The following is a 26,114-nucleotide window of genomic DNA, read 5'->3' as shown; positions in this document are numbered from 1 at the left end:
AAAAATATCTATCAATTTAGGATTATTACTTTTGTATATATAAAATTATAGATCATTTATCTTTAAATAGTTTTTACAAATTAAATAGTTCTACACTTTTTTTAATATGTACAATTTAAATTTTAGAATTTAGAATATAAAATTTAAAATATTTTTTTTGAATTAATTACGAGTTAATTTTTAGAAGAGGCTGTTGCACTTTTTTTTTTTTTTCAAAACGCATTAGTATTTATCAAAATAGTTGGTGAGAGTAATTTAATGCCTAACATACATCAAGAAGTTCAATAATATTTATAATTTTATTAGCGTCCCCAGAAACTCTTTTATGTTTTATTTATTTGCAAAGAACAGAATAACCACCATTTGCGACCATATCTCACCATGCATTCACCGATTTGAACAGGAAAGAATGATATTTGAACACATAAATTGGTGATTTACATTTGTACAGTTGATTTACAACCATTAATAAGAACTTAACTTCTATTTACGTTTATATATTGAATTTTCTTCGCTAAATTTTAACCGATAAACACCCATTTAAGTGTACAAATAACATTATAAATCTCTTCCAACATTGAGAGTAGTGATTTTTAAGCCCTTGTAAAGCCAACGGTAAAAGGAATGCCAGTAGCACTCAACCATGGTTCAGCAGCGCTAGTGGGTCCACCTCTGAGAAATTCAGCAGCAGTGAACCGTGCAGCTTCGTTCCTACTAATAAGGCCATGATAACCCTTCCACTTAATCCTTCCTTGAACATTAGCACCAGGTCCAGTATTTGCATACTCAGCATACCACAAAGTATCAAGGTGCACGGTTCCAGCCCAAGGAAACCACCCTTCTGGGTGAATGGCATCGCTGATCATTGATTCCATAATCAGTGTCTTGGAGTAAGGCTTCCATGGCCTACCCAAGTATGACTTGGTGGTGAACCTCGCAGGGAACAGAGCAGGCTCTGGGACAATCTCACAGTTCTGGAGGACGATTCCGGTGGGCATGTTGGGTTGCGTTGTGCCGTCGGCAGTTACAGTGTTGAATTGTTTATCATCAGGCTTCCTCAGAATGATCTTGCTGTTTTGGATCAAGGCTGGAGATGTGCCAAAGATGAAGTCAATGGTGCCGGAGATTTCGCAGTCGCGGTAGAATTGACGGTTGGTTTGGACGTACAAGGTGTCTTGATTACCAAAGATTTGGCATTGGAAGAAAGCTGATTTGTCTCCCTGGTTTCGAAGTGCCACAGCTTGGTGTCCTTTCGGACCAGCGGTGTTTTCGAACCTCATTGCCTTAGCAATGAATCCATCAGCAGTATTGGCTGCATGCATTCAAAAAATACTAGTTATAACATACATCATTGTCTTCATCTTAATATACTCAACATAAGAAGTGCAAATTAAATTCAAATGTCAGTCTACTCCCCTCCAACTTCAATTTCTTTTCTTTTCTATCCAATATTGAAGGTTCATCATAGTTAGGGGTCAGCCAAAAAGCAACATGAAATTAAAAAAAGGTGGCAAAAATGTAAAGGATCTTACCAAAAGTGGCGGTATGCATTGTTTTCACGCCTTCAACAAAGTTCTTACGACCAGTGACAATAGTCCTTGTAGGGCCATCACCGTACATAAGAATGTTCACAGCATGCTTAGGAATAATAATGTACTCATTATAGACACCAGCCTTAACGTAAATGACGTATCTACCCTTGAAGCCAGGTGGGTAAGAATCAATAGCTTCCTTGATAGTCCTGAATCGGCCACTTCCATCCTGAGCAACCACCACATGAGCTGGTCCTCGAGTCACCGGTTCAATGGATCCAGGAGAGAATTTAACCTGATCACCACCGGCAGCAGCACCAACTGCAGCACCCGCAACAGCACCAGCAGCGGCACCAGCAACAATAGCTTTACCTTTTCCCTTGCCCTTGCCCTTACCCTTACCCTTACCCTTGCCCTTTACCTTCGCTAGGAGGTGTCTCTTAGCCAAGTGGACATCGACTTCGGCCAAGAGGTCCCGGTCTGAGGCAGAGAGCCAGGTTGGGAGCCCTTGGTCATCGACGTCCGCGGCTAGAAGGCGGCGAGAGCCAGGGTGGACGTCGATCTTCAAGTTGAATTGGTCGAGGATCCTGTCCAAGTCGGCGAGGATATCAAGAGTGAGTCCTGTTGTGGTCATAACTTGGTCTAGGGTCTCTGCGTTAAGCTGTTCCTTGATGACTTTCTCGCCGCTGTCGGTTTCGTTGAAGTTGTCGAGGCAAGTTTGTTGGTAGGAGATGACAGCGCCTAGCCAATTCTTGAAGTCGGCGGACTGGTCATGAATTGTCTGGATATTCTTGCTGTCCACCAACGATGTTGAAAGTTGGAGGCTGTCCATGGCTGATTGCAAGAGGTCTTTGCAATCCTCCAGTGCCATCTTTATTCCTGGGCTGCCGTTTCCTTTTTCAACTGTTAGCCTTTGGACCCATTCATAAATGAATCAATTCATTCAATTGTTAGAGTAAAAATATATAAAAATAATTCAACAATTGCATTGAGAAATTTATAATACGATAATGTAGGGAGACTAACAAAGTAGCCAGAATTTATCTTATTTATTATTTATTAATTATTGTAATAATTATTGAATATTAATATATATAAAATAAGTTATGCCTGATTTTGGGTAATTTTTTTAATTATCAAATATTTTTGTTTATAATATATATGTATATGTGTGCAATGTAACTGATACCTGTCACTCATGTTCAAGGCCTTGATGACGCTTTCCGTGGCGGCTTTCACTGCGGCCGCAATGAATTCATTGGGGTCTGTGGTTCCCTTCACTGGGCCCAAGATGTCACGGCAAAGAGTTTGGTTGAGAACGTTTTGGCACATTGTGGCAATGGCCTTATCATGAAGTTCAATGTTGTCAGCACCGGAGTCATCCTTCTTGTTTGCAATAAGCACCGCTCCGATGACCACACCCACCACGAGGATGAGACAGGTGGCAGAAATTATTACCTTTCCTTTCATTTATTTTTTTTATTTATAATTTTGTATATATTTATATTTATATTTATGTATATTTTTACTTTTTTTTTGTTTTTTTTTATATATACTCTTTCTTTCTTCTATATATTTTTTCGACAAAAGTCGAAAAATAAAAATAAGAGAAAGAAAAGAAGTTTTTTCTAAAGTTTGTTTATTACCCTTCCGGGCGGTTGCCCTGAGCTTTGAGACACATTGGTAAAAAATGAGGATTTTATAGATACTTGTTTTCTCATCATGAACGGTGACAATGCATGAGGTATGTCTCACACTATTTTCAGAATTTAGGGTCTGGAGGTATTGCTGATTTCTTGGAATCTAAGTGCCGGAAATTTACTATAATAAGGCAAGATTGGCTTTTCAAGGTTCTAGTAGCGTTCAAAAATAGCTATATTTACATCCTCGGACAACATTATTTCAAGTTAAAGTTGTCCTGTTTTTTGGGATTGGTATGATCGTTCTTTACCTTTTTTGGTGGCATTTTTTTAGGGGATTGCATGGTTATTAGAAGATAAACTCACATGTGGATCATATGATCAACGGTTCATGGTTAAGATAATCCCCACAAATTCGTTGAGGACGACTAATCCCTTTACTTGTATTTGGAAAGACAAAAGAAATAAAAAAGATGTTAGATTATAGATTATATATTATAGATTAAAGATGTTAGATTATTGATTAGAAGTAATGGCTAATATAAATTAAAATTTTTTAATTTTTTTTACTAAAAAATTCTTTCTTTGTTTAAGATCAGGTAATGTACGTAGGGTTGAAAGATATTTACAATTTTTTCCTCGATATTTTATTTAGTTATTTATCTTTTAAATGCACGGACAAAAAAAATTTTGACCCATAATAATAGAAAAATTAGCAACCATGTTAGAGAAACATAAAATATCAATCATAAAGTACATACTGAAATAAAAAAGATCAGTTATCACATTTATAATCGAATTTTATAAATAGTGTAATTAAACTCGATTCATATTTATAATAAAAATTTTATAAATAATATTATCAAATTTGATTTACATTTATATCAAAATATAAATAATTTAAAAATATAAAAATATTGGTTACTAATTTTTTATAGTTGAATAATCAATTTTTTTACAGTAGCATAATCAAAAGTTTCATAAATGCAAACAATAAGCTACCGCTATATTTTTTTGTAACATATCAAATTTTTAAGAAATTTAATTCTATTTAAATTGGATTGATTTCATTAAATTAGGTATAATCATATTCACTTCTTGTTTAAAATAATTAAGTTCATCAATTTATTATAAATTGAGTTTAATTATTAAAGCATTTGAAGTTTAACAGCTAATTTTAATTAATTTCACAAACATATAAGTAAAAGTATAAAATTTAAGGTGAATTAGAATTCAAGGCCAAATTGAATTGCATATGGTTTGATCATAAATGAGATAAGTCATTTAGGCCATTTGAAGAGTTTTAAAAGAAATTTTTTTAAATTTTTGACTTATGAAATGTAGTAGTATTAATATCTGGTATAATTTTTAAAATTAAATTGCAATTTTTTAAAAAATTATATAAATAAGTTACTTTTAAAGAAATAGTTTAAACAATAAATGCTTATATTAAAAGTAACTTATAAATAAGTTATTTTGTATTTGGTTTTTTAGTTCTAAAAAGTACATATTTTAAGAGAAAAGTGATAAAAAAAACTTTTTATTATGAGAAAAATTATTTTTTTAACTTCTCCTTAAATACTAAAATAACTTTTTAGAAAGTTACAATTTTGTTTTGAAAATTGTACCAGACATTAATACTACACATTTTCATAAGTTAAAAGTTAAAAAAAGTCACTTATGAACCTAACCAAACGGGCCCTAAAGAAGTTAGAAAAAATGACCTCTCTCATAATACTATTATTTATTATCATATTTTTATAAAATAAACACTTTTAAAACTAAAAATTCCAACACAAAATAATTTATTTATAAGCTACTTTTAATATAATCATTTATTATTTAAGCTATTTTTTTAAAAAAATTTAATTCAGTTGTTTATCCAAACTGCGCCTTAATTTATTGTTTAAAACTTACTTAAATGTGTAGTTAAATCCTAAATCCTAAACCTTATAAGTAAAAGTATAAAATTTAAGGTGAATTAGAATTTAAGGCCAAATTGAATTGCATATGGTTTGATCATAAATGTGATAAGTCATTCAGGCCATTTGAAAAGTTTTAAAAGTAATTTTTTTTAATTTTTGACTTATAAAAAGTAGTAGTATTAATATCTGGTATAATTTTTAAATTAAAATGCAATTTTTTAAAAAACTATATAAATAAGTTACTTTTGAAGAAATAGTTTAAACAATAAATGCTTATATTAAAAGTAACTTATAAATAAGTTATGTTGTGTTTGGTTTTTTAGTTCTAAAAGTACCTATTTTAAGAGAAAAGTGATAAAAAACTTTTTATTATAAGAAAAGTCTTTTTTTTTTTTTTTACTTCTCCTTAAACACTAAAATAACTTTTTAAAAAGTTACAATTTTGTTTTAAAAATTGTACCCGACATTAATACTACACATTTTCATAAGTTAAAAGTTAAAAAAAAATCACTTATGAACCTAGCCAAATGAGCGCTAAAAAAGTTAGAAAAAATGACTTCTCTCATAATACTATTACTTTTTATCTTATTTTTATAAAATAAATACTTTTAAAATTAAAAATTCCAACACAAAATAATTTATTTATAAGCTACTTTTAATATAATTATTTATTATTTATTAAGCTATTTTTTTTAAATTTAATTAAGTTGTTTATCCAAATTACACCTTAATTTATTGTTTAAAACTTACTTAAATGTGTAATTAATTTTTGTTGTTGTCTAATGTGTAGTTAATTTTGTTAAAAGGTTTAAAAAATATTTAGAAAATAATAAAAAATTAGGCTAAAAGCAATTTAAAATTGGTGCTATCTCTGATGGTGTTTATTTCTTTTGTTCCATGACTACTAGAGTGGCTATAGGTATTTGACCACTTAAAGTAACCATGTGGAGCATGGAGTTGCAGCTGACCATGATTTTGACCAAGTGAGGGTCCGTAAATTTATTAATGCATGGAGCAGGGTAATTACTTTTGAGAGTATTTAATTTACTAGATGAATTAAACTATTGAAAATAAAATAAAAATAGAAAGTAAAAATTAAATTAAAAAAATATTAAAAAATTATCAAAATTTATTACTTTTATTATTAATTAATTATTAATATTTAAAAATATGAAATAAAATATATTATTAAATTATTAAATTAAAAAAATAAATTAATAATCAAATTAAATGACGGCCAAAAAATTAGAGTTGTCTAACCTTTCTCATTAAATTAATAAAAGAAATGAAGAAGTAAATTAAGGCCAACATTTTGATGCGCAGTAATAAATTTTATTTTATCATTTTAAATTATTTTGTAAAATATGAAATTTATCAATAAATTTATATAATTTTAGCTTAATTAATTAAATTATTTTTGAAGCTTGTTTTGGATGAAGTATGTATAAAAAGATATTTTTTGTACTCCTAGTAATAAATTTTTTAATTTTTTTATACTATTTGATCTTGTGATCAATTTTATGTAAGTGTTTCAGAGTTTAGGTATATTTAGGAATGTTTACGGATGGAGTAGGTTCGGATTTGAAGTACCGGGTGAGACACAAGTCTAGAACTATTAAAATTTTAAATCATGCATTTTTAGAGTATAGTTAATATATACACTTTTAAAATTGTGTTGATATAGCTAACTGAAAAACATTTCTGTACTCAGATGCTGGTCCTCCCTCACCGGCTGATCATTTGTGTCAAGTTTTCTACAGAATAGGTTTGAACGACAAGGTGATTTCTGTTTTTTCCAACAAGGATCAAGGTAATAAGTTGAATCCTGGAAATATTATATGTGATTTTGAATTTACCCGGTTCGGTAAGAAATGCTTTTTTTTAGCAAATAGAAGATTTGAATGCCACATGGGCGGGTTCCATCTGATAGTAGATCCTATCCATACAAGGTCGTGCAAGTCGTCTTTTTCTTCTTTTCTTCCATGATTTTATTCACGAAATCCTATATAGATAGCTTCCCCTACTTTTAAGAGGGAATATTCCACTGACCATGTCACAAAGCAATCGCTGAATTCACTCTTCTGGCTTCTGCCATTGAAGCAATCCCGAGATTTTCAAATATCTAGTTTGAATGCGAGTTCGTATTTTACATTATCAGCAAGCACTAAAAGTCCCTTCTTTGGGCATGTTATGTTTTATGTTAATCTTCTCTATATACTGCATATTACACTGCATATTATATGCCCTTTTTGCCTATTCCTTATCAGAATATTTTATAATTACAATTTTCTATCGATCTACAGAAAGATGGACCAGGAGCACCTAGAGGACAATCCTAGACAGTACAATGGTTGAAGTTTGATAACTCATACTTCAAGGTCTTTACCACTACTTCTACTATCACCATTTTTCAAAAAAAAAGTTTAAAAAAAGTAATGGACATTGGTAGCGTAGGGGAGTATGCAGGGGGTTATGATTTCCTTATTCCCTTTTGTATGCAGGACATCAAGGAAAAAAAGGATGAAGATTTATTGGTATTGCCAACAGATGTTGTTCTTTTTGAGGATCCATCCTTCAAGGTAAGTAACTGGAGTTTTATTTTCCATGGCTATTTTACAAATGCACATAAAATTAAACTTCTGTGTAATTTGCAGGTTTATGCTGAGAACTTGAGAAGTATGCTGAGGATCAGGTAGCATTCTTCAACGATTATGCTGAAGCCCATGCCAAGCTAAGCAACCTTGGTGCAAAATTTGATCCTCCAGAGGTTTGTTGATTTTAAGTTACCCTTACATTTATTTAAATTATATATCATGGACTTGCTTATGTGACCTACACCTGGAGATTTAGTTCTTGTTTATATAAAGCTTCCTGAGCATTTCTTTTCGTTTCCTGCACATACGTGGGTCCATATAATGAGTTCTTGACCAAGTTTCCCAGTTTCCCCTTGGTATGTTTTTGTCAGGGCATAGTATTAGATCCTTCTCCAAAGCCACAAGAAGAGAAGTTTGAAGCAGCAAAGTACTCAACTGGAAAGGTTTTTTTCTTGCACCGTTTATACTCATATCTTACTATTCGTTTAGCTGACAGTTGTAGAAATTTGTTAGGCATCTCGTGAAAGACTAACACAAGAAAATTTCATATATATGCGCATATTGTTTATGGTTTCAATTTTTCTGGTTTGGTGCAGGATTAAAAACAAGTGTCATGTTTTCTTGTCCCAGTATCTTCTTTTAGTAATACAGGAAGAAGTATTTTCAAATCATGTGATATCCATGTAAAATTTGGAAGTCTTAAATGAAGAAGAAAGGAATAAAAAATTCAATAGTGTGCCTATTTGAATTACAGAGAGAGCTATTTGATGCTATGAAGCAGAAGATTCGATCTGAGTATGAGGCAATTGGTGGAAGCCCAGATAAGTCCCTACAGTCAAACTATTTTCTTAATATCATGATTATCATTGCTGTTTTGGCACTTTTGACATCACTGCTTGGAAACTAGTTTTTGGAAGTAATCCAAAGTAACTTTCATTTATATTTTTGGAAAAGACTCAAAAGAAGTTAGAAAAGTTGGAACGGGCAATTGAAAAGGCCAAGAAGGAAAAGCTGAAACAGAAGAGATGGAATGAGGCTTATGTTAACTATTATGAGAAGGTTAGAGCGTCAAGTAGTTCTAGTTCAGTTCCACTACCACCGCCGCCACCCTCAATGTCTTCGGAGGAGGACTATGATGATGATGAGGATGAAGATGACACTGAAGACTATAGCTGATAGTTTTAGTATGGTTGAACAATATACTAGGAATTATAGTTGATGATCAATACATTTTGTTTATGTTTTGAATTATATTGACTTGCTTGTTTATAATACTTTTCTTTTAGTTTGATAATACGATGAATATGTTTATTTTTTAAAATATTATAAATATTCGAATACAAATTAGATAAAAATTTGTATTATATTTATATTTATTTTGTATGAAAACAAGTTTATTTTGTAATTAGAAAAATAAAAAAAAATCTATTTTACCTTACTGACAGATTTACAGACGGATTTTCTATCTGTAATTAGAGTGAGATGATTTTCCAAAGTTTAAATTACAGACAAAAAATCCGTCGAAAAATCCGTCTGTAATTACAGACAGAAAATTTGTCGAAAAATCCGTCTATAATTATAGACGGAAAATCCGTCGGAAAATCTGTCTGTAAATACAGACGGAAAATTCGTCGGAAAGTTCGTTGTCTTCGAGAAATGGATGGAGAATTTACAAAGGGAAAATCCATCGGTAACTGATAAAAATTCATCGGTAATTTTCCGACGGAAAAAAAATCCGTCGGTAAATAATTTCCGATGGAGTTTTTACAGAGGGACAAAATCCGTCGGTAATTTCGTCGGTAACCAAAAATTTGTCTGTAATAAAGACTAAATCTGTCTGTAAATCTGTCTGTATTAATCTATTTTCTAGTTGTGGTTGTCCCACTTGCTCCATGTTTGGTGTTCCGTCCACGGTTAGCTACCAAGACTTATCGGGTTGGCTTTATAACTGACAAATGAGACCTATCGACCGTAGGACAGGCATGCATAATCTGCATATGTTTGATATTGTTTGGAATCGCTTAATTGCTTTGATTTGCCTAATTGTACATGTTTCCTGATTATTTGCTAATTGTCTTACTTGCTTTACCTGTGCATTACTTGCCCATATTGTTTGTATTTGTATAAGAGTTGAATTACTTGAGGGATGGTTCAATTCTTAGATTATTTTGTTGGAAAGTAGTGAAAGTATGAAGGATATTGGGTTAGAGATAGAATCCCCTATGATAGTTGCCAAGTTATGGATTAGTGAGGACCTAGGATGAATAATTAATGAGAGGGAGCTTAGGACGCTTAGTGAGTTTGTATTATAGTGCATTGAATTTATTTGGCACTTTTACCGTACTGGAAACCCATGGGTCGAGGGTTCTCATTCCGTATATATCTCTTATTTTTCAGATGCAGGTCCTAATGCTCAGCGGTGAGCTATGCTTCATCTGAGAGATAGCGAAGATCTTTGGACTCTGTTTATTTTCTGCTTAGGATCTCTCCGTATTTTTATTTTGAAGAACGTACATTATGTATTTAATCCTTTTAAAAATTTGCCTATAGAGGCTTGATGTATTTTGGGAGAGATAGGAAACTTTTGTTGTCAAACTGCTTTTACTCTATATCCTAGTCGGCCTAAATTTCGCGGGTCGCGACTAGTAGCTATTTACATATATCATATACCTATATTATGTTTTGATCTCATTCTTATCTTTATGTCGTTATCGATGCACGCTTTATCTTTTGTTGATACATGAGTGTTACGCTTCGCGATTTTATTTTACTCATTTTTCAGGCTTCTCGTTTAATACTTACTTTCAATTATATTTTATATTATATATTACAATCCACCTTGAGAGTCGTACAGGCCACTTTAATATCGTTGACTTATGACTCGAGTATAAGAATTTGTATATTAGGGTGTTATAAAACCAATTGAAATTACATAATTAAATAGAAAATTAAAAACTTGAGAAAACATAATATTATCCTACCCTTTTTAAAATAACATGTAAGTTATCCTTTTTTATGTGTTATATTTTAATGTATGTTTATTTATTTTAAATTTTTAGTAGAATTTGTTGGATGACTAATTTATCGAATAAAATAAAAAATAAGAAATTGATTCCGGATCATTAAAATTTGTTGAAAATTTAACAAAATATTGTAAAATAATGTTATATATTACTCTTTTATTTTTCACACAAAATCTCTTATTTCTAACAAAAATTAAATAAAAATTCAGACATTCATAAAAAATAATTACAAACTAGTTATATTAATTTTTAAAAAACAAGATATAAAGTGTTTCAATTTTTTGTCATATAATTCTAAACCAAATTGTATAGAATAAATTTTTAAATTTAAAGATCTACTTGACACGATAAACTTTTTAAATTGAAAATTTTTACGGTAATACTAATTTGTGTTTTTATTTTTAATTTGTCACATCAATATTTTAGTTTAGAATTTAGTTAATATAAAAAAAATTTAAACTCATATTTTAATAAATATATAACAATGCATTAAACTAAATATTGAATTCGAATGTGCACATTAAAAAAGATAACTTACATGTTACTTTTAAAAGAGTAGTATAATAACATTACCTAAAATAAAAGGGCAAATTAGTTTCGTTGATAGAAAATTAATTAGTTCTTAGCCTAGGTTACTAATGACAGCCTCGCCGGCAATCCTCCAATTTCTTTCTATTCATCTCAGCCCCATAAGCCTCATGAAACATAATTCATATAAATAAATAGGTGATTTCTTCCAAACCTATAATAATTTTATGGGTGATTTATCTTTGTTTAGGTATTACCATCATAATTATTGATTTAAAAAATTTTTTATATTAGAGTTTATTAATTGATTGATTAAATATTTTCACATTACATTATATTCTATATTATTTATATTATACCACATAATATATATGTACTTTAAAAAGTTTTTTAAAAGTTAATTTGTATTTATTAAAATTAAAATCTAATATAATTTTATATATTAATAAATAAAACTTAATTTTGATATATTATTAATATAAAATATTTTTATACATATATTTAATCACATAATGTTATGTTAATAAAAATAATTATTTTTCATATTAATTACATAAATAATTATCTAAAAGAACAGATGTAATTGAATGATTATATAAAATATATATCAAAATTAAATTCTAATAAATATTTAAATTTATTTATATATTTTTGTCTATTATAAATTTTTAAATTTTTAAATTTATTTTATCAAATACAATTATTATTATTATTTATACTTATTAAAAATTATTTTTAATTTGATTTACCAAATATAACTATTACAACTTTTAAAAATTATATTTTCAAAGTCATTTTAGTAAGTTACTTAGTAGATTTACTTAAATCCACCCTAAATCTCTTAACATTGTCGTTAAGGTAGAAAAAAAATTAAGAATTTGGGTTAATAATTAAATTCATTCTTAAAATTTTTTTTAATCAAATTAATTTATCAAAAATTAAAAATTAATTATATTTATTTTTTGGTCACACTATTAATAATTTCTGTTAATGATTGAGGTTGCAAAACGTTAATTGACAATATACATGATACTTGATATGTCTAATTGAACACTGATCACTATGTTTATGAAAATATATTAATTTAATTCTTTTTCCCAAACATAAACCCTATTTCCAATATGATCGAACTATTAAATTAATAGATTTTTATAAATATATTTGGTCAACGTCTAATTAGATATGTTAGGTGTTATATATGTTATTATTAACATTTCATATCATCAATAATTGACAAAAATTTGTTAATAGATTAACTAAAGAACAAATATAATTCATTTATAATCTTTAAAAGACCCGTTTAATTGATAAAATTTTTCATAGACGAATTTAAAAAATATTTCATCTTTAAATGACTAATTTGATTATTAACCTTTAAAAATTTAGATAAAATTAAAAGAATAAATTAAACATATAAAATTTGAAATCATATCAAAATTGAAATTATAAAATAATCTAATTTAAGAGAAAAATTATAAAATTAATTGACTAATTTAAGATTATAATATTTAAAATTTTAAAGAGTGGTTAGATTCTAACTTGTACGCCCCTTACTACTGCATAACTATTAGACTTAATTTTTAAGCTTTACTCTTTATAGGTTGGACTAAAAAACAACATGAAAGTAAAAAAATAAAATAAAAAAATCCATCCTTAAATTCATCTTAATTTACTCACATCATTCAGTATTTATATATAACAATTATTCATACAGTACCATGTGATATATTTATGCTATAGATTCATTATGAGCTTTGACTTTTATATTTCATCAATTAATATACCTTTAAAAAATTTTTTTGATTAATGTTTGTGATGGCTGGTGACACCTAAGCAAGGATAAATCACCCACAAAATTACCATAAATTTGAAAGAAATCACCAAATAAATAAGGAAAAGTATAGGTTACCAACATATTATCTAATAATTAATATATTTTAAATACATATATAAAGAGACACATCCAGAAAATATATTTATAAAGACACTTTTATTAAACACAGTTATAAAAAAAGACATTTTTATTAGACACATCTATGAACACACTTCCATAAAACACAATTATAAATAAGAGTTGGCAGAAGTTGGCAGATATGCTGTTGGTAACGTAGCGGAACCGAATAAATAATATTAGTTGTAAAATTCTCTTACGGTTACAAACCACATGTACAAAGATGGTTTCACCTGAGCTTCACAGTAAAAACTTCAAAGTGTAAACCATACCGTACACTACAAAAATTATACAACTACACTTAAAAGAAGGAATAAAAAAGGGGAAAAAAGAAAAGAAAAGGAAAAACTCCGAAATTGGAATTACATTTTGCCTATGGCTTCTAACCTCCCACGGAAGCTAAGCTATTCATTTTGTGAATCCAACATCGTAAGGAATGCCAGTTGCCCTCAACCAATCATCAGCAGTACCAGTGGGTCCCGCTTTGAGAAACTGTCCAACAGTGAATGCCGCAGCTTGGTTCCTATCAATGTTTGGGTGGTAACCTTTCCACTTAACCCTTCCTTGAACATTAGCACTGGGTCCAACGTTGTTGTACTCAGCATAGTACAAGGTATTAAGAAACTGGGATCCAGCCCAAGGAGCCCATCCATCAGGTGAGAAAAGGTCACCCAAATTCGACTCCATAACCACTGTCTTTGCATACTGTTTCCATGGCCTACCAAGGTACGATTTCACTGAGAGTCTGTCAGGGAAGAGTTCCCTCTCCGGCATGATCTCGCAGTTCTGGATAACGATCCCTGTTGCCATGTTCTTTTGCGCCGTGCCGTCTGCCGTGACGGTGTTGAATTGGTTGGGACCTGGCTTCCGAACTATGATCCTGGAGTTTTGGATTATGGTGGCGGATGCGCCGAAGATGAAGTCGATGGTACCGGAGATCTCGCAGTTTCGGAAGAATTGACGGTTGGCTTGGACGTAGAGGGTGTCTTGGTAACCATGCAGAGCGACGTCGAAGAAAGCGGACATGTCTCCTTGGTTTCGGAACGCCACTGCTTGGTGTTTTGCCCAACCTGCGGTGTTTTCGAATGCCATTGACTTCGCGATGAACCCAGGCGCTGTGTTCGCTGCATACATGAAAAATAAGTGTTTAGAATTTAAAATTTAAAATAAATAAAATAATTTATAAAAAATTACTAATACAATTTTATGAGTTTATTTTTTACACACTTTACAATAAAAAAAATTCACATTTAACATGTAATAATGTGATATTACAGTAATAATATTTAATTTAATTATCTACTCCTTCAACTTTGGTCAATGACAAGGTAAAATTTTAGCACATGAAAATCAACTCAAATTTTGTTTTAATTTTTAAAAATTTAACGAAGACAAAGACAAACAATAGGAAGAATAATAATATCAAATGCACTAGAATTTCTTAAAGGGATTTAACGAAGGGGATAAAAAAAATATAATTCAAAGTAACAATATTAATAGATCACAAAATCTAATGTATTATGGGTTATTTTGTCACTTAAAATGGTACTTTTATTATTTATCTTTCTAAATAACATTGAAATAAAATAGTTATAACTTTAGTTTACCATTTCTTTTTCAGTTCAATCATGTTAACTTTTGATCTTCAAAGGAAACAAATAAAACACACAATTGAAAACATAAATAATAGATGTAAAAGTATAGATAAACAACTCCTTACCGAAGGTTGCAGTCTGCATTGTCTTGACACCATCTACAAAGTTCTTGTGACCAGTGACAATAGTCCTTGTTGGGCCATCACCGTACATAAGAATATTCGCTGCAGTCTTTGGAATGATAATATACTCGTTGTAAACCCCAGCCTTAACATAGATAATGTATCTTCCTTTGAAGCCATTAGGATATGAGTTAATAGCATCCTTAATGGTCCTAAATTGACCACTTCCATCTTGAGCAACCACCGCATTTGGTGCACCGTTGCCACCTCCGCCGCCGCCATTTCCCATGAGCTTCCTATCCGCTGCAGACATCCAACCCGGGAACCCTTCTGCATCCACATTGTTATCGGTTGCCTCCATGAGGCGGCGAGAGGCAGGTTTCAAATCCAATTTCAACCCAAAGGTTTCAAGGATCTTCGACAAATCGGTGACAATATCAAGCGTGATCGCAGTGAGTTTCCCCATCTGGTCCAAGCTTTGAGTATGCAACTGCTCTTTCACTTTGGCCTCGCCGTCTTGCGAGTCGTCAAAACCTTCCATGCAAGATTGTTGGTACGAGATAACAGCACTCAGCCAGTTCCTGAAATCAGGCGTCTGATCATGAACAGCTTGAATGTTGTTATCTCGGACCAAATTTGCTGAAGCCTCCAGGCTATCTAGGGCAAATTCCAACAAATCTTTACAGTCATCAAGGGCCATCTTGATGCCCGGGCTTTGACTGCCATGATCCACTGAGAGCCGATCACTCATATTCAAAGCCTGAATCACGCTCTTAGTAGTTGCTTCCACCGAGGCGGCAATGTAGGCCTTAGGATCCGACCCTGAGGATTTAACATCCTTGAGCGTGTCCTGGCAAAGCTGAGGGTCATCGGTCCCCTGGCACATTGAAGTTACAGTCCTTTGGTGTTCTGCTAATGAAGGATCGCTACTCTTGTTGTTCACGACGACAACTACTCCGATGGCAACACCCACAACCAGGATGAGGGAAATACCGGACACAAGGATTTTTCCTGCGGCCATTTTGTATTTGTTTCACTCTTTTCTTTCTTCCCTTTTTTGTTTTTTGTCTCTTTTTCTAATTGTTTTTTTTTTTAATCCTAGGAAACAACTATGGAGAACAACATGTAATTTTTGGGAATATGATATTTAAATTCCCTCCCGCTTTATTGGTTTATTATTTGGGAGGATGATGATTGATTTGTATGTGTATCAAAGTATTATTGATTATCTGAACTGAGGATTAGTTTTATGTATTTATAGGAAGCTCAATGTTGAAGTTATTTTTAGCAGTCTTAGAATAGATAATGAGACTTCCAATATTTACGTGAATGAGTGTTCAATGTTGTTGCTGATTTCGGAAATTCCTATATTAAGTAGTCATAGAGACTCTTTCAAGTGCCTGTAGTCTTGGGGAACCGCATGGTTTTTGTGGTGGACTTGGAAGGTCTTTAATTTCTTAACATAAATTAATTGATAAGTAAAAATTACTACATCAAATAGGATACAGCATGCAATATTAGAGAGATTGTAAAAACGTTCAAAATTTAGTTTTTTTTTTTATTTAATATTTATTAATTGTTATAATAAATAATAAATATTAAATAAGATAAATTTTAGTTAGTTTTGATTAATTCATTTTGGTTATTAAATATTTTTGTTTCGATATTTAGATATAAAAAATATTTGATAATAAAAAAAATTAGTCAAAATCAAACAGAAACTATTTTATTTAGTATTTATTAATTATTGTAATAATTAATAAATATTAAATAAGATAAATTTTAACTTTTTTTTTGTCTTTTCAACATGAAAAATTTTAAAATGTAGAAGTTAAGAGTTAAAAATTAAACTAAAAGTCATATATTCAAATAAAATTATTATAAAATTGGTGCTAATATATACTACCTAGCTAGAGCTGTAAATACTAGTTTCTTTACAAGCTATTCAATTTTGGTTAGGCTTATATGTCTTCCTCTTCAATATCTTCAGTGTGTCTGGAGGGCAGGGGAATAACGAACTCTTTTAACGAACTAGAAATATTCCTTACATCTTCTTATGTCTAAAACATAAATATGAAAAGGTTTAGAAACTGTTATTTGGCCAGTGGTGGAACCAAAATTTTTCTTGACGAGGGCCACAAAAGTTTAAGGGGGCTTGGTTAAATATTTATGTATAAACCATTAGAAAAAATATATTACGTATTGTAAACAAAAAAATGATATGTATATTTAAAAAAATTAGCTGTTATATATTTATAAATAAATACATATATTACTTAATTTATTTTGATATTTATTTTATAATTTAATCTTTATTTTATATAAATTATTAATTTAGTAGTTATTTTTATGTACATTAATATGGTGTATAATAAATATAGAGTAAAATATATTTTTTATTTTTTAAGTTTGTGAACATTTTTAAAAATATTTTTAAATTTTATTTTATTTAATTTTATTCTTAAAATTTTTAATTTGCATCAATTGCACTACTCTTGCCAACTAAATTTTTAAAAAATTTAAGACTAATCTAATTATAATATTTAACAATCAGGTCTAATTTACTTGTGTTAAAGGTTATTCTTTTAAATTTATTGGTGAATTAGTTCTAAATTTCTTAAAAAATTAATTGTCAATGGTATATTTAATACAAATCGAAAATTTTTAGGACCAAATTAAAACAAAATAAAATATAAAAATATATTAAAAAATTTTGACAATTTTTAAAAACAAAAAATATATCTATAAATATCAGTTATGTTATGTTGTGTAGATCAATTTCAATCACTGTATATAAATACGTACAAAAATTCAAAAATCGAAAAATAAATCCCACTGTGATCGAACTTAAAGATTATAATGCAAAAAAATAAAATTAGTTCATCAAAATTATAAATGTTTAAAAAAAATCAAACTCAACATATTTATTAAAATAAAAGTCTAATGCACATCTCCAACATAGACACTTCACAAATAAATACCAAAACAATCTAAATCTAACAATATCAGTAACTATAAAAATTAATCCAAATAATTATTTATCAACTAAGTAAACTACCAATAAAAGTAAGCTAACTTCTATAAAACCTGAAAATGAAACAAATTGCTTAATCAATTATCTATCAAACAAATAAACTACGATAATAAGCTAAGCCTAACAAAATGCATTAACATAAGCCACCTAATCAAATATTATTCCCAGCAAAATCACTCTAATGGTTCTTCTCTTGTGGGGATGATTGTGATGCTGATCCCACATTCAATTGTGTAAGATGAGGTTCATCATGATTATTACTCTGTTGACCAAAACAAAAAAAGACAAGAAAAATATAGATACGATAAAATCATTTTCTAGCCTAGGATTAATTAAATATAATAAAGACATAAAACTTAAATATATAGTACAATTATATACCTAATACGTCTACCGATGGTTGAGAAGAATTAATATCAACATTTTGCTCACCTAAACTCAGTAAAATAGGCATACATCATATTTCTTAAATAAGGAATTGTTAATGGTAAAATAAATTAAATGGCAAATGTATACCTGACATATGCGAGAAAAGTTGAGATTGATCAATGCGAGTGTTTCGTACTATTCGTCCACTTCTATCTTTCGGTGCCATAATTATCTGTCAAATAAAGAATAAATAAAAAAAATGTTACTAAAAATATTTAAAATACAACCAGTTGGGATATCTAAAAATGATAGTTACCAATAAATAAAAAGAATAAAACATTATTACACAATTTAGATCACAAAAATTAAAAAAAAAAAAACAATAAAAAGTTGAGAGTCACTAATTAATTAAGACAACCAAACATTATTCAAGCATTACTAATCAGCTAAGGCAACCAAACAATGATATGAATCCTTCTTTTGACCACAAAATGCCATATATAACTACTACCGAGCATATGGTGAAAATAAGCAAATCAACTCAAAGTTATAGTCATGAGTTCATATCCTAATTCCTATGATGACATGTTCAATAAAAACATATTCACTGTCTCAACATGTGCTTCTGCCTTTTTCTTTTGGTCAACAACTCCATATATCACATATCTCAACAAATTAATTTCACATAATAATAATAATAATAATAATAATAATAATAATAATATAATAGTCAAAGAAAGAAATCACTGGAAGGCAAAAGGGTATCTCTTATCTAAGTCTAAGGCTAAAAAAATTGTGGTAGTAAATTTGTGTAAATGTGTGAGTGAATCTAATAAAAAGGGTGTTATAAAATCTCATCATAAACAAATAATGATGGCAAAGGCCCAGCAATAATAGTTCTCTTCTCCCTTAGTAGTAATAATCCATTCAAACACTGTCTTAAATAATCCATTTTGTTTTTACCCCTCCAAAATATTAAAGAGTTGAGAATCACTAATTAATTAAGGCACCTAAACATTATTCAAAGCATTACTAATCAGCAAAGGTAAGAAAGTAGACTTGCATGCATGTGATGTGAATTTAGGCTGTGTTTTGTTAATAAAGAGAAAAAATAAGATGTAGACACAAATAGACAAAGACATAATAATACACAATTTTTTTAGATTTATTTGGTAAAATAATACACAACACAATATACAAACCACAATTATATTAAAATGTTCATATTATTCTTCTCTTTCCATCATCAACAACATGTAACAGTAACACCAAATTCACTGCCCCCACTTCAATTTGTTACTTTTCTTTTAAGATTGGAGCAGTGGCTACCAATATTTTCAACAACTCAGATATAGAGGCGACAAACTCAGATATAGATTATTATAAAAAAAATAAAAAATGAACAATAAAATTCACCGCAACAGCAAAATCTAATCCAACAAAGATGGGATAATCCAAGAAAATTTTGAATGCAAGTACCATCACAATCATATTAAATTATCGACAAAAACAAGCATGGGAAGAGATTAACACAACCTGCGATTTGTGGAAAGAAGCAGCAGACCCTTCAGTGGTGTCGTTGATCAGACTTCCTTTAGCAGACCTCCTTCAACGAACCTACTTCTTTAAACAAACGGCACTAGCAATCCTTATTTTTTTTCTTTTATTAGGGTGAACTAATGGTAGAAGGGGAGATAGTGAGGATAATAGGGTTTCATATTTTTTTATTTGAAGTATTACAAACTGCAAAAGGCGCGCGTTTTATGTTTTTGGCTTTTACCGCTTTTTTAAAATTAGATATAGTATAATTTTTTGAAATTTTTGTGTTCTTATTTTTAAATTTGAAATTAAAATTTAAAATTTAAAACCACAAGCAACAAAAATAAAAGGCAAATTAAAAACCAGCTAGTTCAAGAACAGAAAACCACAAGTGCTGGAACAACAAGAACTGAATCAGCAATTCACTAATTAAAACAAAAACCAATTAAAATAATAACTGAATAATTAATAAAATAAAGAAGAAGGAAAAGAAATCACCTTAATTTTTTCGTATGTTCTGAAAATCAAAGAGGAGGGCGAGAGAGTTGAAGCTTTCGTATTCGATGGAGATGGCTGAATGGAAGAATACACAGCGCGGATGAGAGGCTGAACAGCAGGAAAATGGCAGCTGAGTGGAAGCTCGAACACAAGACGGAACACAGGCGTTTGGAGGACGCTGGAGATGCGCGCACCGCGGCGGAGCAGACGCAACGGAGATGGTGGCTGGGCAGGTTGAAGAATGGCGACGAGATGGAGATTGCATGTTCTTCTCTGCTGTGATCGAAGCAAGTCAAGTACCGTTGTGCTCTCAGGAGTTTTGGGAGTGAGGTCTTAGAGCAACTCCAATGGTGAGTGCCTTACTAACTTTTTCTAACACAAATGAATTCCTCACCGTTGGAGCAAAATGAAATGGGTCCTTGCACAAGGACCGATGGAACAAAGTTGCTCTGAATAGGGACTGGGAGTAACCATTTGGCAAGTTATTGTTTAAATAAATAATTATATAAAATAATTATATAATTAATGATTTATATTAATTATTTAAATAATAATTAAATCGTAATTAATTTATTAATAATTATAATAATTAATTAGATTAAATAATTAATTTCTATTTAATTAATGATTTATAATAATTATTTATGTCATAATTAATATTAAATATTATTTATATACCAGTTAGATACATTTCTATTCTCACACTTTCTACTATTCTTCTTCATCTTCTTCCAAGTTTCCGTTCGTCAATTATAGAGCTTAATTATTTTTTTATTAAGTAATTTTACAAATTAGTGTAACCTCGAATTATATATTGTGTATTATTGGTATATATGAATTTATTTAATATTAATATCTTTTAATAGTGAATTTTTTTAAATTTAAATATTTAAATTATATTATTGAAAAAAATTAATTTCAAGTATTTTAATAAATTAATTAAGTAGGACCATAACAGGGACTAAAGTTAGTTCCTCCTAATGGAGAAGAGAAAGATGCTTTGAGTTCTTATTTACTGTTTATGACGCAAAAGCTGATGTGGAGTTACTTTTTATGACAGATGAGCTATAAATAGGAACTGGGATGAATTCTCTATTGGAGATGGTATTAGTGAGGGCAAGAGAAGTTAGAGTATTTTGATTTTGCTATCTTTCTTTTTTCTAATTGCTAACTAAAACGACACCGTGTACTTGTTTGATTTTTTTTTTCTTTCTTTTTTTTTAAGATGTATATAAATATAATTTAAATTAACAATTTAATCATTCCAAGGCAAATAAACTAATTCGTGTTATTGATCGTATGATTAACTATATTTATATATTCGATTTTTTTAAAAAAATAACTTATAAAATTTTTAAATTAAAGAATTAATAGCTTATATTTTTAAGTATATCCAAGATATATGCAAAATAATACAAATAAATATATACTCGTATTATTATATATTTCGGATACATTAGTCCGGTACTAAATTAAATCTAAGCTCAGAATTTAAATTAAATTGAAATCAGAATCACATCAAAATTTAACAAATTAAATAAATACAATAAAATTAAATTAACATTCAATCAAATTAACTCAGACAAATTAACTCAAAAAAATATTACACTGAATTATTCAATTCAATCATTATTCTCTTATTCTTTCTTAGAGAAACGGCATTGTTTGAACATATATCCAAACCAGAAATTTTGAAAAAAAAATCCTGTTATGACGGTTCATTATTTTTAATACAATATAACATTAATAATTTATTATACAATTATACTATAATATCATTATTTTTTTTTCAAAGATACAAATAAGAAAAGAATTACTGATATAATAATGGTCGTGTTAAGATTAGATAGAAATTCGTATTTTTACTCATAATAATATTACGAGAATATAAATTTTTTAAAATTACGGTTCACTTTGTTCTGATAGTATAGATTATGCATGGCACAAAAGATTTATAAAATCAAACTAATTTTACAAAAAAAAAAGTTGTAGATTAATAATAGTCTCTAACTAAAAAGACCAAGGTATTTATAGATAAAAAATCAAATAATAATAATAATATTTTTTAGTTATTATTTTTATATAAAAAAGTCTCATTTTTTATTAATAATTAATTTTAACATTCGTTATCTAAATATTAAAATAATTTAAAGTGTATACTTTTATATTTAATAAGGTGTTAACTGTTAAGTCAGTTGCACAAATAAAAATAATTAATTTTTATACTTGCTATTTAAAAATAATATTTTTTCTTCCTGTGTATAAAAAATTATACTGATATTATAAAATTAACTCAATTATTTTTTTTTTAAAACAATTGAATCTTAATTCTAACTTTTAATTATAACATTAGTATTCTCTCCAAATTATATGTAATAAATATTTAAAAGAAGAGAAATAAAAATATAGATTAGAAAGATAAGCGATGAAAATTTAAAACTAAATAAAAAATTATAATAATAATATTTTTTATTTGAATTATATTATTTTGCTAATTTTGTTTTCTGTAGAAGAAAAAGATAGAAAAAATAGAAAGAAAAATAAAAATGAAGAATGAGAGTAAGAGTGAGAGTTTGTTAATTTTGGAAGAAAAAAATTTATTTTAATTGTAAAAAAATATCGAATGACATATTTTGATTTGTCAAATTACTAATATAAAATATAAATTATATATAGAGTAAAAATAGTAGAGAGAAATAAAAAAAATAGAAAGAGGTAGACGAGAGAATTTAGGAAGGGAGTTTATTAATTTTGAAAAAAAATATTTTCTTTCAATTTTAATAAAAGAGTGTCGTGTGACACATTTTAATTGTCAAATTAGTAATTAATCATTGATATTAATAATGATATATAAAATAGATAGAGTGGTTGAAGGAATGAGAGAAATAGAGAAAGGAAGCGGAAGGAGGGGAAAACTCTTTAATTTTGGAAGAAAAAATTTGATTTTAATTGCAATGAGAGAGTGACATGTAGTACATTTTAATTGTAAAATTAGTAAGGAAGAGAAAAAAATTCTTTAATTTTGGAGGGAAAGATTTTATTTCAATTACAATGAAAAAATAACATGTGGCACATTTTTGTTGTAAAATTAGTAAGGAAGATAGGAGAATTCTTTAATTTTGGAGGAAAAAATTTGATTCTAATTATAATGAGAAAATGACATGTGGTACATTTTAGTTGTAAAATTAGAAATATATAATAAATATAATATATAATAGATAATAGATAACATTAGAAAGCAAAAAAGAAAACGCAAAATATATATAGTCTTCCGAAATTGAAGAACATTAATTTTGACATGAAAATTTAATTTTGTACCTAGAGAACACTAACCGAGTGTATGTTTTAATATTAGTAGTTAATTTCTTTCATTTAATCTGCAACGGTTACTAAGTTATATGAATTAATGTCCTTACTAATTTCAATACAATTTGGGAATTCATGGTAACCCTTTTTGTCATCTTATTTTTTTTCTAATATTTTTGGAAAATTAATTTTTATGCTTTTTAAATAATAAATTTAAGATTAAAAATAAAATTTTTTTAAATAATAAATTATTAGTTAATAAAAATAAAAATAAAATTTTATAAGTTATTTAATTTTAATAAAATTTGAATAAATTTAAGTATAACATTAAAATTATTATGTTGTTATTATATATATGTAAAATAATTTATAAATATTTGTAAATTTATTTATTTTCTCAATCTTATTTAATTTAAAGCAGATGTAAAAATTTAAATTTAAAAAAATCTTTTTTTGCATAATTTTAATTGCTAAATTTTTTTAATTTTATATTTAATATCTTAAATAATCGTTAATTTTATTATTCTTTCAAAATTTTTTATTTTTATTTTCATTATTTTCATTCTCCGTACACATATTTATCATTATTTTTTTCATTAAGTGAAAGAAAGATAGAAAAAAAGTACTACATGTACTCAGTAAAATAATAAAAAAGATAATAAGGATATAAGTTATGTGTAAAATAAAAAAAATAACTGTAAAAAGAAGGAAGAAAAATTAATTGATAATTATATTTTTGACCAATTTTTAAAATGACAGTTATATTAAGCAGAGATAATAATAATTATACATGTATAAAGAATAAAAAGAAAAAAGATAGTATATAATATGATGAGATGATATAATCAAAATAAAAATTAATAATTTTAAAAAATAATAATATTAAAGATAATTAAAGAAGTTTAAGATAAAATTGAAGAAATACATTTTTTAATCTATTAGAATTATGGGCGGAGATAAAAAAATAATTTGCATATAAATTTTTAAATTTGCTTCTAATTAAATAGGATTGAGAAAATAAATAAATTTAATAATATTTATAAGTAACTAATCTTTAAATAATATTAGTAAGTATTTTGACAAATCTTGCTAACAGCAAATGTGAGGTCTGGCCTAGTAAGTGTGAGATATTGGAGGGCCCTATAATAGAACGAAATAATTTTGGATCTTTAAAATGAGAGGAATCATTAGCTGACAATTTTAAAAAAGCAACCATAGGAGTTGGGGCTAAATTAGCCATAGTCATTTTGGTTCTATCAAGTAAGTCAGTGATATATTTTTTTTGATGTAGTAAAATTTGAGAATCATTCACATAATTGGCTTCTAAGCCAAGGAAAAAAATTGAATTTTCTAAAGTTTTTAAAAGAGAAAATAGAGTGAAGCTGCTAAATTAATAATTGTAATTCAGAGGAGTTATCTTCAGTTAATAGAATGTCATCAATATATACACATAATAGAATTACAAATGTATTAGTATGTCTTATGAATAAAGAAGGATCTGAACGAGTACTAAGAAAATTAAACTTCTTTAGTGTGGCAGATAAGGTTAGAAACCAAGCTCTAGGAGGTTAGTGTCACAAAATCCTTGAGGTTGTTGCATATAAACCATTTTATGCAAATCACAATTGAAAAATGCATTGTCAAAATTAAATTGTCTCAATTGCCAGTCTCGAGACAAGGTAATTAAGAGCACAATTCGAATAGTTTGAGGTTTAATCACAGTATTAAAGGTTTGCTCAAAGTCCACACCCTCTCTTTGATGAAATTCCTTGGCCACAAGTCTAGCTTTATTTTTAATGACTTGGTTTTGAGGGTTCTTTTTAAATGTAAAGACCCATTTGTTGCCTATAATGACAACATTAGGTGGTGGAGAGGTTAGATCCCATATTTGACATTTTAAAAGTGCAGAATACTCAGTTTGCATTGCCTATTTTCAATGAACATGTTTTAATGCTTCCGAAGATATTTTTGGTATATGATGTAGAAACTCTGAATCACTATACAATGAGGAAGTAATAGTAGAAAAGACTCGAAGTTTAGAGATTCCATATTTAGATCTGATTTTCATTGGGTGAATGTTGGATGGTCGTGGAGGAAGAGGGGGTGATACTTGTGATGAAAAAGAAGAGATAATGGGTGGTTGCAGAGGTAACACTATTTCCATATCTGAAGTTGAAATTGGGCCAATAGACATTGTAGGAGATTGAAGGTCACAATTTACTGATGTAAGATGTGAAGCTAAGTGAGACAGATTTGAAGAGGGAGGGAAAAAGATGGAGGGAGAAATTGGTGTTTCTAAAGGTGTGTGTGACTGAATTGGTGATGGTGGTCCAGGAATAACTTGTGGTGTAAGTAAGAGAGGTGAGGAGTCTGAAATAGAAGAATATTTTGCAGTAAAATGGGAAGAGTATAGGAATCTTGTTTCATCAAAAACATTTCTTGATATGTATAATTTACC

At 28.6% G+C, this 26,114-nt stretch overlaps 2 protein-coding genes and 1 long non-coding RNA gene across 3 annotated transcripts; 1 reads left to right on the top strand and 2 right to left on the bottom strand.

Annotated features, from left to right (window-relative positions):
* Positions 1–593: 593 nt before the first annotated feature.
* On the bottom strand, positions 594–3,002 carry LOC130948120 (pectinesterase-like). Its single transcript, XM_057876832.1, has 5 exons — positions 2,722–3,002; positions 1,993–2,443; positions 1,887–1,917; positions 1,533–1,781; positions 594–1,312 (listed from the first exon to the last, which is right to left on the bottom strand). Exons 1-5 carry the CDS (start codon positions 3,000–3,002, stop codon positions 594–596), a joined length of 1,731 nt encoding a protein of 576 aa, XP_057732815.1.
* Positions 3,003–7,767: 4,765 nt separating this feature from the next.
* LOC130947401 (uncharacterized) lies at positions 7,768–8,435 on the top strand. The gene is made up of 3 exons (XR_009072643.1): positions 7,768–7,864; positions 8,063–8,134; positions 8,288–8,435. It is a non-coding gene; the product is annotated as an uncharacterized LOC130947401 (long non-coding RNA).
* Positions 8,436–13,601: 5,166 nt separating this feature from the next.
* Positions 13,602–15,931, bottom strand: LOC130949272 (pectinesterase-like). Its single transcript, XM_057878040.1, has 2 exons — positions 14,914–15,931; positions 13,602–14,317 (listed from the first exon to the last, which is right to left on the bottom strand). Exons 1-2 carry the CDS (start codon positions 15,929–15,931, stop codon positions 13,602–13,604), a joined length of 1,734 nt encoding a protein of 577 aa, XP_057734023.1.
* Between the last annotated feature and the right edge of the window lie 10,183 nt (positions 15,932–26,114).

The sequence above is a fragment of the Arachis stenosperma genome, chromosome 9 (assembly GCF_014773155.1).
Source record: "Arachis stenosperma cultivar V10309 chromosome 9, arast.V10309.gnm1.PFL2, whole genome shotgun sequence".
NCBI lineage: Eukaryota > Viridiplantae > Streptophyta > Magnoliopsida > Fabales > Fabaceae > Arachis > Arachis stenosperma.
The sequence above is the reverse complement of the archived record's forward strand: the minus strand, read 5'-3'. Positions and strand labels throughout refer to the sequence as shown.